General features: G+C 36.5%; 1 protein-coding gene across 2 annotated transcripts in view; it reads right to left on the reverse strand.

Annotated features, from left to right (window-relative positions):
* MOB1B (MOB kinase activator 1B) overlaps positions 1-14,325 on the reverse strand; it is a 52,809-nt gene that overhangs the window by 7,306 nt on the left and 31,178 nt on the right. The window contains exons 2-5 of one of the 2 annotated variants that reach the window (XM_040481669.1): positions 13,799-13,965; positions 9,391-9,484; positions 3,688-3,821; positions 692-855 (exon numbers count right to left, since the gene is read on the reverse strand). In XM_040481669.1, the coding sequence (XP_040337603.1) occupies positions 692-855; positions 3,688-3,821; positions 9,391-9,484; positions 13,799-13,965 (559 nt within the window). The remainder of the gene's footprint in view (positions 1-691; positions 856-3,687; positions 3,822-9,390; positions 9,485-13,798; positions 13,966-14,325) is intronic. The other variant, XM_040481678.1, reaches the window with a different exon arrangement.

Below are 14,325 nucleotides of genomic sequence, written 5' to 3' on the forward strand. Positions count from 1 at the left end.
AAAGGAAAGGAAAGGAAAGGAAAGGAAAGGAAAGGAAAGGAAAGGAAGGAAGAAAAAGATCCAAGGTAGACAGGAATTGAGAATTGAGGGTTAAGAGGATTAGGAGAAATGCTAAAATGGTAAAGGGGCCAAGTTCATCTGGAGGCCTGCCAATTAGCCAGGTTCCTAATTCAGCCGCTCCATTATGGCCTGTTAACTGAAGCAATGTCAAGGCAAGACCTCTGAGATCCATTTTAGACTTGCATGCCACCAACCTGGAGATGAGTGGAATTTAGAAACAAAAGGCCTTATCATGGCAAGTAGAGAAGAGCATAAAGACTAGAGAGATATGGCAAATTTTATCCTAAAGGATACCTTTAGTATGGATGCAGTATTCACCTTTGAATTCTACGCATAATGCGTTTTACTGAGCAAAAAAAAGCTTCCTGGGGTGCCTGGGTGGCTCAGTTGGTTATCTGCCCAACTTCAGCTCAGGTCATATCTGACAGTTTGTGAGTTCAAGCCCCAAGTCATGCTCTGTGCTGACAGCTCAGAGCCTGGAGCCTGCTTTGGATTCTGTGTCTCCCTCTCTCTCTGCCCCTCCCCCACTCACACTCTCTCACTCTCTCTCACTCTAAAATAAATAAACATTTAAAAAAAAGGAAGAAAGAAAAGAAAATCAGAACTCTAAAGGTCTCCAAATCCAACTTACCTGGACAAAAAAAATAAAGTGCTTGAAAGAAGTATTGAGATGTGCTTCCTCCTGAAGTTGGATTACAGGATCGAAATGCTGATGATAAATGTGAGCATAAACCCTAAAGAGGCGTTTGAGTATAGTTTTTGCCACAGACATGAAATTCTTCGGGAATGGGACACCTAATAAATAGATAAACAACCCCCTTATTAACAAGAGACAAGAACAAAGCAATATCAGTTTGTCAACAAATGGCAACATAAATTAACAAGACAACCCTTTAAAGAAATATTTGTAAATTATTTTACTTAATAATACCCACTGTACTTTTCAGAAGTTCTCAACATATCATGAATGAAATTAAACTTTAAAATTTCCATGGAATAAGAACTAGACTTCAGCATCACCCCTTAATGCTTCTTGTGTGCTTACCAATTTACTAAAATGAAATAAATTTATGCCTAAGATGGTAATGAAGCTAAAACTCACACTTATATCCTTAGATTTCTTAACATCAAGTCTCAATACAAATATGTGCTGAATACAATGTATTAACCATGTTCAGTTTTACTTAAAATGCTTGTTGGGGCGCCTGGGTGGCTCAGTCAGTTAAGTGTCCGGCTTCAGCTCAGGTCATGATCTCACGGTTCGTGAGCTCAAGCCCCACATCCGGCTCTGTGCTGACAGCTCAGAGCCTAGAGCCTGCTTCAGATTCTGTGTCTCCTCCTCTCTCTGCCCCTCTCCTGATCATGCTCTGTCTCTATCTCTCAAGAATAATAAATAAACTTAAAAAAAGTTTTTTTTTAAATAAATAAAATGCTTGCAACACTTTTTTATATTTTTTCTATGGAAAATTATTTCATTACTACTCCAGGTCTACATTTATTTATTTATTTTTAATGTTTATTTTTGAGACAGACAGAGACAGAGACAGAGAGAGACAGAGCACAAGTCGGGTAGGGACAGAGAGAGAGGGAGACACAGAATCCAAAGCAGGTTTAAGGCTCTGAGCTGTCAGCACAGAGCCTGACATGGGGCTCGAACTCACAAACTACGAGATCATGACCTGAGCCAAAGTTGGATGCTTAAACAACTGAGCCACCCACGTGCATTTATTCTGAAATTAGCTACAGTCCCTCTCAATGAGGCTTATTGTTTTATGAATTAGAGCACTTTTACAGCACTAAACAAATACAAAACTAGGAAAATACAAAATTTCATGTCCTTTGTTACACTGGCAAAATGATCCAGTTTGGCAAAACATAAGGCAAATATTAAAACTCCTGGATTCAGTGTCATCACATGACACTCACTTAAAAATATTATAGGTCACAAGGAAACATAAGACAAACCAAAATGAAGGGACACTATAAAATTGTATGCTTATCCTCTTCGAAAACATCAATGTCATGAAGGACCAAAAAGACTGAAGTACACATAGTCCATATTAAAGAAAGCTACAGAAACATGACAAGTGAATGAAAGCAAATGTCAAAGATTTTCTTTTGCTATAAAGGATATTATTGGGGAAATGTGAAAAATCTGAAAAAGACCTGTAAGTTAAACAACAGTATTGTATCACTGTTAAATTCCTGACTTTGATAGTTATACTGTGATTTTCTAAGGAAATGCACACTGAAGTACATTTGGATAAAGAGGCATTATACACATAACTTACTCTCAAACAGTTCAGGAAAAACAAAATATGTAGTCAGGGGGAAGAGACAGGGAAAAGAGGGGAGGAGAGGGAGGGTGGGAGGGAGGGAGAGAGAAAGTGCACACACAAATATGGTAAGAAGTTGACAACTAAAAAATCTGGAAGAAGAAAAAAAAAATCTGAAGAAGGATATACAGGATCCTGTTCTTTGCACAACTGCAAATTTTCTAAAAGTCTGAAATTGAGTCAAAATAAAAAGTTACAAAATATATTATGGGAGATAAAAGATAAGGTGAAGGCACTTAACAAAAATGATTATGATGTATGTAAGGGAGTCCTGAAAAATAGACCTTTTATTACAAAGGCTCCAAGGTAGTTTAAACATTCAATAAATGTGTTTAAAACAATCCATAATAACAGCAACTATTTACATTGTGGTCTCCTCCACCACAAACTCTGAAAGTATAAAATATAGGGGCTCATGGGTGGCTTAGTCGGTTGAGAGTCCAGCTTCCGCTCAGGTCACAATCTCGCAGTTCTGGGGTTTGAGTCCCGCTGTGTGCTGACAGCTCACAGCCTGGAGCCTACTTTGGATTTTGTGTCTTCCTCTCTCTTTACCCTCCCCTACTTGTGTGCCTCCTCTCTCCCTCCCTCCCTCTCTCTCAGAAATAATGAATGAACTTTAAGAAATAAATAAAAATATAAAATGTAGTCAAAAAGCTGTCCGTTGATAGAACAAATCCTTAATTTTTTCAGAAAACACAAGTTGTAAGAAGTTTGAGAGGGTAAAATCATATGAACTAGCTGGCTATGAACAATTTCCACTTGAAAGGTCAGCCCTGAAGAACAAATAAAAAAAAAAAAGCAAATGTCATTCAAGTTGCTAACAGGCCAACCCCTCAAAATCTTCTGGTTTTCTTCTCACCTAGCTTGATTTCATAGTCTGTAAGATTCACACTGTGGTCATAAATTCAAATTCCCTCTTTGCTGAAAATACACTGTAAAACTGAATATAAGTTACATAAACTTCTTCCCTAAACAAGAAATGGATATGACTATGGCAGATGATATTGGCTGCCTACTCAGCATCCAGTCTCTTTTTTCTATAACACAGGCCAAATTTTGTTACTATCCAAGATATACGGATATTCTCACTGTTTAAAATTACAGGGAGGTTTAACTTAATGTTCATGATAAACTTGGTACGGAAAAGATAAGGCACTTAAATGTGTAAGATTAGAAATATTGTGATAGATATGATAGGCTAGTATGGTTCCTGGAAGAGAGCCAGAAAGTTCCAAAAACATATAAAATTATATAAAGCATAATGGATCCCAATTATACAAAACAATCATACCAATTTTTGATGGAAATAATGTCTCATCATCCAACTGGTCCTGAACCCAAGTCATCAGGTAATCAATATACTTTGGCGCAGAGCACTTAATAGGCTTCTTTATGTTTGTTCCATCTGCCCAGTGATACTCATATCTGTATTGGAAAGATAACAGGCACACAGAATAGCAGAGTATACCTATACAAAAAGCATATATTTTTATATTGTTAAATGTATGTATATCATGAATGTATACAGGACATGTTTTAAACAATCTGCTCCTCCAAATAAAGATCTTTTGCATTTGGCATTTAAATTTAGAGTTTTTAAACTGCTACTGACTGGACTATTTTGGATTTAGCATGATCCAAACTAAGCTGATCCATCAATCTCAACTTTTCTAAGTTTTTCTTTATATACAGCATTTGTATTTTAGAATCATACATTGCCATGGTAGAAAACCTAGCTAACTTTCCATGTCTCCACTTCTGTGATAACCATCTTTAATCTTTATGGTTTTTTTTTTTTTTCTTTGAAAAACATTTCTTATGCAGTACAATTATTTTTACTTGTAGTTTTAAATTTGGGGTTAAGGATAGAGAACGACATGGAAGATGCATGAAGAAGAGAATGATTCAGTATTTGAGTACCTTTGGCTGAAAAGCCAAATTTGCCTTTAAAGAAAAATGGCAACTCAAATAAAGATGCCTATAGGATTTGGGTATTAACAGAACACTATCGTTTGGTATAATCAACATTTAATGTACACCGACCATGTGAGAAATACTGTATCAAGGAATACTGTTCTTGACCAAGGGACACTAAAATGAAAGACACTTTCCATACTGTTATGGAAAATAGACTAGTAGAGGAGATAGGCTCATAAATGAGTAAGTAAAGACAGTATGGCAAGACTGGTAATGGAGTTATACACAAACCCATACCCACATGCAACCACAACCTGATTTTTAAGATAAGGAATAAACACACAGCTGCTAACTCCAAAGCATAAAAATCTCCAAACTGAACTATCATTTCATTTTTTAGTTTCCAAAAGATTACTTGGCTACCATTTAGCTTATCTCTTTGAATCAGTTTTGTTTTTCTAACCCTGTTCCAATTTAGACTAACAAAATGACAGGTCAGTGAGTCTAACGAAGGAGGTGAAATAAAATATAATGGGAAATACTACAGAATATTTTAAATAATAAAAATTATCCTGAGAAAGGATAAATAAGGAATCTATTTAATTATAGCTACTTATACCTGAACAATAAACCTAAACACAATACACCTGCATAAACATTCTAACAGCATACCTTACTGCCAACCCTGGGCAACAGGGTAGATTATCAAGTCTACTTTGAAGGTCTTCAAGAGGAGATTCTCCAACTTTTGGCATCCTGTTCCACTGCTTAATCACTTTCATAGTCCAGAGATTCTTCCTAATATGAAACTAAAGTCCCGAGGGACACTTAAGCCTATTCTTGTTTGATCCTCTTAGGAGACATAGATCATGAACCACATAACTTTTAGCATCATTACTCTTCACTTAAAGACAGGACTCATCCATGTTTTCTCCCACATGTTAAGAAACCTTAACATTTTTGCCTTTCCTTGCAATCATATTTTTCATTTTATTAGTGATCAGGTGTTCCATATTCATTTTTAAATGCAAAAATAAAAAATGGACACAGTTGACCTAAAAATCATTTTCAATATTCTGAAGTTTTTAAACACATTTATTTTCAATATCCTAAAGCTTTTTGAAAAATAAAACTATATACTGCTTACACTTCTACAGTTTATAACTATGATTCCTCGATCCATTCTTATTCTTTTGTCATGTCTATACTTAAGAATGACTTCATCCTGTAATTCTATTTTGCCCACACTGATTTTTTTATTCCACCTCTGACAGACCATTCTCTTTGAAATTTATTTCCATCATCATGGTATAAACTTATCAACTGCAAACTACAAAATACTCATCATTTCTTGGTTAATAATAATAACTGACAAAATCCTCTGAGCCATCACTCAATACCACTTTACAAGGGGCCAGTACTAAGCTACTAACAAATGCCTCTCCTTGGTACAATCCCAAACATCTTCTAGTAAAGATGGCAAAGCATGACGACAAATGCATCTTCTCAGCACTAAAAATGGGCATAAGACTCTCAAAAAAAAAAAAAAAAAAAGGGAAGGGAGGGAGGGATGGCAGGTGGAAAGAAAGGTAGAAGGAGGGGAGGGAAGAAGGATGGATGAATGGAAAGGAGACAAGGAAGATCATTTTTTGTTTTTCCAGTATCTTTACAGAGATCCCGTGCCTGTTACTTTTGAAAAATTAGATACATTCCTCCTAACCAGCTTACTTAGATAAGGTTTCTGCAGGAAAAGTGATCAGACCAGTATTCTAAGTGGTATTAATTCTCCCTAGTTCACAGGAACAACGATATTGGTATAATATCAGAAAACCTCACAATAAAATACTGATCAATTTCAGAGGGGGAAATGACAAATTTGAGGTAAAGAAACCTTGCAAACACTCAGATGATAAAGTAATCAGGGTTAATATCACCAGTGACAGGACAGTTGATATTGTGTGTGCCCTCTGATATGATCCACTGAGAAGAAATTTATCATTTCTATGATGTCCTGCCAAGATAGCAAAGCCTAAATGTGGTCACAAGGAAACATCAGACAGACTGTATCAGGGGTCCCCAAGATCACCCCCATGTTTGACGATTTGCTAAGAGGACTTACAGAACTCAGCACACAGTTGTACTCACAGCTATGATCTATTACAGTGAAAGAACACAAACCAAAATCAACAAAAAGAAAAAGCAAACAGGGCAAAGTCCAGAAGAAACCAGGCACAAGTTTCCAAGAGTCTTTTCCCAGTGGACTCACAAGGGCCACACTTAATTCCCCCAAGACTGAGCTATGATAACACATGTTAAATACGATCTACCAGGTAAGCTCATTAGTGACTCACTGTCCAGATTTTTTATTGAGAAATGGTCAAGATGCACCCTCTGCATGGCACATATTAAAATTCTAAACTCCCAGAAGGAAAGCATAAGCCATACTGTTCGTACAAACAGTTTAGGCACAGTGAGCCTGTTTTAACAAATAGGGAGGTGGGAACCCTTTCAAAATCCCAGGTTCTCAGATGCTATCCAAGGATCAATTGTGTAAACAGGCCTTTTGAGGGGTAACAGTCAGGCCTGCTATGTTAAGTCTTTTCTGTATAAAGAAAAGAAATACTGGAAAAGACTGAGGAACTGTTCCAAATTGAAGGTACCTGAAAAGATAAGTCAAATAAATGCCATACATATTCCTAGGTAGAATCTTAGACCAGAAAGGGAAAACTGAGCAGTAATGAAATGTGAAGTGTCTATGGACTGGAGGAAGTGATGTGGAGGGTTTGTATATTGGTTATACAGAAGACTAACTTTGTTTTTGGCAAATACACAGTTGAATATGAAGGGGTAAAGATGCATTAATGTCTATAACTTGCTCAAAAGGTTCAGAAAAAATTGTTAATGAGTACATATACAGAGTAGGTGATGAAACAAATGCAGTAAAATGTTAATAATTAGGGAATCTGTGTGGAAAAGATACGGAGGGGCCTCTGGGTGGCTCAGTCGGTTAAGCATCCAACTTTGGCTCAGGTCATGATCTCACGGTTCATGAGTTCAATCCCCACGTCGGGCTCTGCTGACAGCTCAGAGCCTGGAGCCTGCTTCAGATTCTGTCTCTGTGTCTCTCTGACCCTCCCCCGCGTGCACACTGTCTCTCTCTCTCTCTCTCTCAAAAATAAACATTAATAATTAAAAAAAAAAAGATATGGGAGTTCCTTGTGTTCTGGCACCTTTTCTGTACACTTAAAATTATTGAAGTTTCAAGGTTTGAAATAGTCTGAAAGTAAGCTCTTTTCAAAAAAAATTACCTTAAGAGATATTTAAATCATATTCTTTTGAACATCTTTGATGATGGCAAACTGTCAGTTTTTCTTTAAAAGATTCCGGGAAATAGCTAAGCTCATTTGAAATTAATTTGAAGAATAAGGGTAGACAACTCCAAGTAATACTCTGCTCAGTATGTGAATTTGGTCAAAAAATAAAACTATGACTATGAAGTACTAAAACTGAATCTCTTGGGTAGTAAGTAATCTGACTGACACTGTAGTTTAAAAGTTACCAAAATTAGGGGTGCCTGGGTAGCTCAGTCAGTTAAGTGTCAGACTCTTGATTTGGGCTCAGGTCATGATCTCAGGGTTGGTGGGATTGAGCCCTGCATAAGGCTCAGCGCTGTTAGCACAAAGTCTGCTTCAGATGCTCTCCCTCTCTGTCTGCTCCTCCCCTGCTTGTGCTCTGTATCGGTCTCTCTCTCTCCCTCTCAAAAATAAACAAACATGAGAAAAATTTATAAAAATAAATACATAAAATAAAAGTTACCAAAAATATTCTAAAATAAGTGATGAGCAATCTAAGGTCGCTACTTAAAATGATAATACCCCGAAGCACTAGTAAGTTTGGGCAATGTTGTCTTGTTTTTGGTGTGAAGCATATACTTCACAAAAAGTCAGCATTAAAAATAAAACTTCTCTCTTTATGTCTCATAAGTACCAATTAATCTTTCTTAAAGTTATAAAATGACACAATGTAGCAATTGAGAGTACAGGCACTAGGGGTGGCTGGGTGGCTCAGCCCATTAAGCATCTGACTTTGGCTTCGGTCATGATCTCACAGTTCATGAGTTCAAGCCCCACGTCAGGTTCTGTGCTGACAGCCTGGATCCTGCTTCGGATTCTGCACCTCCCCTGCTCATGCTCTATCCCTCTCTCTATCTCCCAAAAATAAATAAAATGTTAAAAAAAAAAAAAAAAAGGGTACAGGCACTAGACTCAAAGAGACCTGTATTTTAAATCTGGTTCTGCCTGCTTCTAGATAATAGGACATCTTACTTAACCTTTCTCAGACTCCATTTCTTTTCTTACCTCATAGGGTTGTATGAAGTAAAAGATAAAATGCATGAAAGGCTTGACATTTTAGGTAGCTCTAAATAAATGGTAGCAGCCATTGTTATCATCAGCCATAGTAGTAATAAAGGCCAGTTTCAAGAATCTATCGATCCAAGCAGACATTTATCAAGTGCTAACCAGGTGGCAAGCACTGTTCTTGCACCAAAAAGGATTTAAACAAAGAAGGAATCTAATAGGTTAAATAAGACATGTATAAACAGTGCAAGAAAGAAATATAATCACAAAGACAAAAAGGTTAAATAGATCAGATCTAGTCTGAAAAAATCAAAAGGTTTAGAAGCAATTGATGTGAGCCTTGCAGATGGGTAGGATTTTTTAAAAATATTGCCAGATGATTAGAGGGAGATGGGAAGAGAAGAAAAATATCCAAGAGAATAATGGAGTAAGCACGTTTTCAGAGTGTATGCAATGGAAGGAACAGCAAGGCATTGCCAGTAATCTAGTTTGGATAGACCAGAGAAGATTCATAAGCAAACAGAGAAAAGGTTGGAAGGAGGATTATACAGGGAGAGCCAGAAAACTCAGGCTAAGAAATCTGGACTTAATTTATCAGTCATTGGCGAATTGTGCTACATTGGTGAAAGAGATGCTACACAAAGAAATTATATGTTCAGAAGCTTTCTTTCTAAGAACTTTTAAGTAAAAATGAGAAGTGATTATGAACCATGTCTTACTTTGGGCCAGCTGACATCACCGGACAACTTTCCTCTGTACAGAAATCTGTGATTGTTCCATAAAGCATATTAATCTGATTGAAGAAATCCACAGCTGCAAAGCAAATACCAGTTATAAGTAAAAAATTAAATTTTAATTTTACTCAAGCAGAATCCTAGATTTATCAGTGTTCTTTTCTCCACAAAGAACAGGTGAAAAGCATACAAAGAAATCACAATACTTGGTTACACTGAAATTAGGGGTTTCTGTTTGTTAAGTGGCTCCCTTAAGCAGATAAAATAGCAAAGCAGAGAGTGGGAGAAATTCTTTGCAACACATATAACCAACAAAAATCTTGTATTCAGAATATATAAAGAACTCCTATGAATCAAAAAGAAAACAACAACCCAGTAGAAAAATGTGAGACAATTTTGAACCCCAACCGTTAACAAAAGAAGCTTCCAGATGGTCAAAAAGCACATGAAAAGAGAGTGGCGATCATGGAATTGCAAATTTAAATGATAGTGGGATGCCGGTCCATAGCCATCAAAAACGTTAAAATGTATTTGAAAATGCAAAGAGCTATGAATAACCAACACATTCTTAAGGAAGAACAAGATGAACATCAAAATTTGTAAAGCACAATGGATAAAATAGTGCGGTCTTAGTAGACCAATGGAACAGAATGGGGAACAGAATGGAGACCAGAATGGAGACCAGAAACAGACAAGAAACAGCAAGCACAGAAGCATGTTAGTTTTAGGTGTACAATATAATGATTCAACAATTCTACACATTAGTCAGTGCTAATCACAATAAGTGTACTCTTAATCTGCTTCACCTATTTCACCCATTCCCCCCCATTCACTTACACAAATATTTCTTCTTTTTTTTAATGTTTATTTATTTTTGGAGGGGAGGGGCAGGGAGAGAGGGAGAACAGAATCACAAACAGGCTGTCTTCTGAGCTATCAGCACAGAGCCCCACACAGAGCTTGAACTCACGAACCTGGAGATCATGACCTGAGCCAGTCGGACGCGTAACCAACTGAGCCACCCAGGTGCCCTCACAAAGATATTTCTTAAGAAGAGCACAAAAAGCACTTATCATAAAGGAACAGTTTTCTATGTTTCATTGGACTTATTCCTGGGTTTGCAATATTTTTGATGCTATTTATAATTTTTATATTGACTCTAGTAACAATCTTATTAAATTTACCTATTGGTAATAATAATATTGGTGCAGTAATAATCCTAATATTTCGATTTTTCAACATTCATTCATATTGACTATGAATGAATATGTTTTCCTCCAAGTGATATTAAGAAAGCAATCCCATGTAGAAGCACCTGGGTGGCTTAGTCAGCTAAGCATCTCACTCTTGATTTTGGCTCAAGTCATGATCTCACAGTTGTAGATCAAGCCCCGTAGTGGGCGCTCCCCACCCCCTCCCCCCACTGCTAAGCATGGAGCCTGCTTGGCATTCTGTCCCTCCCTCACCCTCTGCCTCTCTCCCTCACTTGCAGTCTCTCTCTCTCTCTCTCTCTCTCTCTCTCAAAAAAAAAATAATAAAATTAATAATAATAATAAAGTAAAATAAATTAAAAATAAAAATTAATAAAATACTTTTAAAATCCCATTTATAATTGCACCAAAAATAATAAGACATTGAGGAATAAAGCTAACCAAAGAAGTGAAAGACGTGTACTCTGAAAACTATAAAACATTTATGAAAGAAATTGAAGATGACACAAAGAAACAGAAAGACATTTCATGCTCATGTATTAGAAGAACAAATACTGTTAAAATGTCTATACTACCCAAAGCAAACTACAGATTTAATGCCATCTCTATTTAGTACTTTTCACAAAACTAGAACAAATAATCCTAAAATTTGTATGGAACTACAAAAGACCCCAGATAGCCAAAGCAACCTTGAAAAAGAAAAGCAAAGATGGAGGCATCACAATTCCCAACTTCAAATTATATTACAAAGCTGTAGTGATCAAAACAGTATGGTACTGGCACAAGAGAGACACATACATCAATGTGATCAACAGAACAGAGAGCCCAGAAATAAACCCACACTTACATGGTCAATTAATGTATGACAAAGGAGGCAAGAATATACAATGGGGAAAGGACAACCTCTTCAACAAATGGTGCTGGGAAAATAGAACTGGACCACTTTCTTTCATCATACACAAAAGAAACTCAAAATGGATTAAAGACCTAAATGTGAGACCTGAAACCATAAAAATCCTAGAAGAGAGCACAAGCAGTAATGTCACTGGCCATAGCAACATTTTTCTAAATATGTCTCCTGGGGCAAGGGAGATAAAAGCAAAAATAAACTGCAGAGACTACATTAAAAAAAACAGCTTCTACACAGGAAAGGAAACAGCCAAAAAAACTAAAAGGCAACCTACAGAATGGAGGAAATATTTGCAAATTACATATCCAATATGGGGTTAATATCCAAAATACATAAAGAACTACAAACTCAACACACAAAAAACAAATAATCCAATTAAAAAATGGGCAGAAGACATGAACAGACATTTCTCCAAAGAAGACATACAGATGGCCAACAGACACATGAAACAATGTTCATCATCACTTACCATCAGGGAAATGCAAATGAAAACTACAATGAGATATCATCTCACATCTGCCAGAATGGCTAAAATCAACAACACAAGAAACAACAGGTTGGTGAGGACATGGAGAAAAAGGAACCCTCATACACTATTAGTGGGAATGCAAACTGGTTTAGCCACTGTGGAAGACAGTACAGAGGTTCCTCAAAAAATTCAAAACAAAATTACCACATGATGCAGTAATTCCACTACTAGGTATTTACACAAAGAATACAAAAACACTAATTCAAAAAGATATATGCACCTCTATGTTTATTGCAACATTATTTACAATAGCCAAAATATGGAAGCAACCCAAGTGTCCGTCCATAGATGAGTGGATAAAGAAGATATGGTGTTTTTGTGTGTGTGTGTGTGTGTGTGTGTGTGTGTGTGTGTATACACACACACACATATATGGAGGGAGGGAGGGAGGGAGGGAGGGAGGGGGAGAGAGAGAGAGAGAGAGAGAGAGAGAGAGAGAGAGAGAGAGAATGGAATATTACTCGGCCGTAAAGAAGAATGAAATCTTGCCATCTGCAACAACATGAATGGATGCAGAGAATACAATGCTAAGCTAAATAAGCCAAAGAAAGACAAATACCACATGGTTTCATTCATATGTAGAATTTTTAATTTATTTTTTCTTTTAGTAATCTCTACATGCAACATGGGGTTTGAACTCACAACCCCCAAAAAAAGAGTCACACACTCCACTGACTGAGTCAGCCTGGTGCCCTGCTATGTGGAATTTAAGAAACTAAACAAAAAAGGGAAGGCAAAGGGAAAAGGCAAGGGAAAGGGAAAGAAAAAAGAAAAGAGACGAACCAAAAACAGACTCTTAACTGTAGAGAACAAACTAGCGGTTGCCAGAGGGGAGGTGGGGCAGGGAGCAGATGGTGAAAGAGGTGAAGGGGGTTAAAGAGTAGTACACTTACACTGATGAACATTGAGTAATGTATAGAATTGGTGAAAACATGCTATTGTTTACACCTGAAACTAATATAACACTGTAGGTTAACTACACTGGTTTTAAAATTTTTTAAAAGGTCTACTCCAAAAAAAAGAGTACCTGATAAACATATTTTACTAATTTCATAAGATCATTATTGAATTTCCTTTAAAAAAAAAGGCATAGATAAGTAACTGAGTGTACTACTGAGAGAGGCAATTTAGCATAGTGATTAAAGTGTAGTCTCTACTTGTGATGAGCACCGGGTGATGGATGGAAGTGTTGCATTACCATATGGTATACCTGAAACTAATGTAACACTATATGTTAACTAGAATTAAAAGAAAAACTTAAAAAAAAAATGTAGTCTCTAAAACTCTAAAGCTCTATATTTGAGCCCAGGTTCTATCATTTGATAACTTATACGACTTAGGCAAATTACTAATCTTTCTGTCTTACCTTCCTTATCTATATTAAACTGAAATAATAGTACCTACATCATGATGCTATAAAGATGAAATAAAAATAATCCATGTAGAAAGGATAACAGAGGGTAAAACATAGAATTAGTGTTCCATAAACATTAATTGCTGTTATTATTTTTTTCCACTGAAGATGGTAAATCTGTGCTTTGTATTACATTATAACAGGAGACAAAAATTTCATAGAACTCCATATTCACAAATAAAATAACACAAAGGCTAAAGTGGATTGAGGTATCACTATCCTGTGACATTAAGTTGCTAACTAGAACCTAGAACAGACAGCATTCCAACACTAACCTATAATGAGGCTACTAACCTAATTTAGAGCTTACTGAGAAACAGGCTACTTACTGTTCACTGCAACCCATTCATTTAGATCTTCCCCCTCAGGAAGCATGACCGCCATCCGGAGATTACCACTACCAAGTGTGGCTTCTGCGTGCTTTAAGAGCTCATACTGGTGAGAACCCTCTGGAATGTTCTTCTTTGGTTTAAATGTTTTAGAGGAGCGGCTACCACTGTGAATAGAAAAGAAGAACCTCAATATTTAAGGCACAACTTTCAACAGAGTTGCCTATACTGTATTACTGAATAAAATAACATTGAGGTGATCCTAATGTCTACAAATAAACAGCCCTAAATTGTACTGGCTACGTTAAATCCCAGTGCAATAATGGTGGTGACTACTATGTTTGATACCCCAAACTCCTACAAATCTTCCCTACATTCCTACTGCAACTCCCAAGGAGAAAGATAATTTTTAGCTATAACTAATCCAGTGTTTCACAATAAATTAGATTCAGGATTATAGGTTGTAATCTATAAAAACAAAATAGTACTTCTATGATCATTTTTGGTCATTTTATTCCTTTTCACCC

This window comes from Herpailurus yagouaroundi, unplaced genomic scaffold (genome assembly GCF_014898765.1).
Source record: "Herpailurus yagouaroundi ecotype Mexico unplaced genomic scaffold, PumYag 28, whole genome shotgun sequence".
In the NCBI taxonomy this organism is placed as follows: domain Eukaryota; kingdom Metazoa; phylum Chordata; class Mammalia; order Carnivora; family Felidae; genus Herpailurus; species Herpailurus yagouaroundi.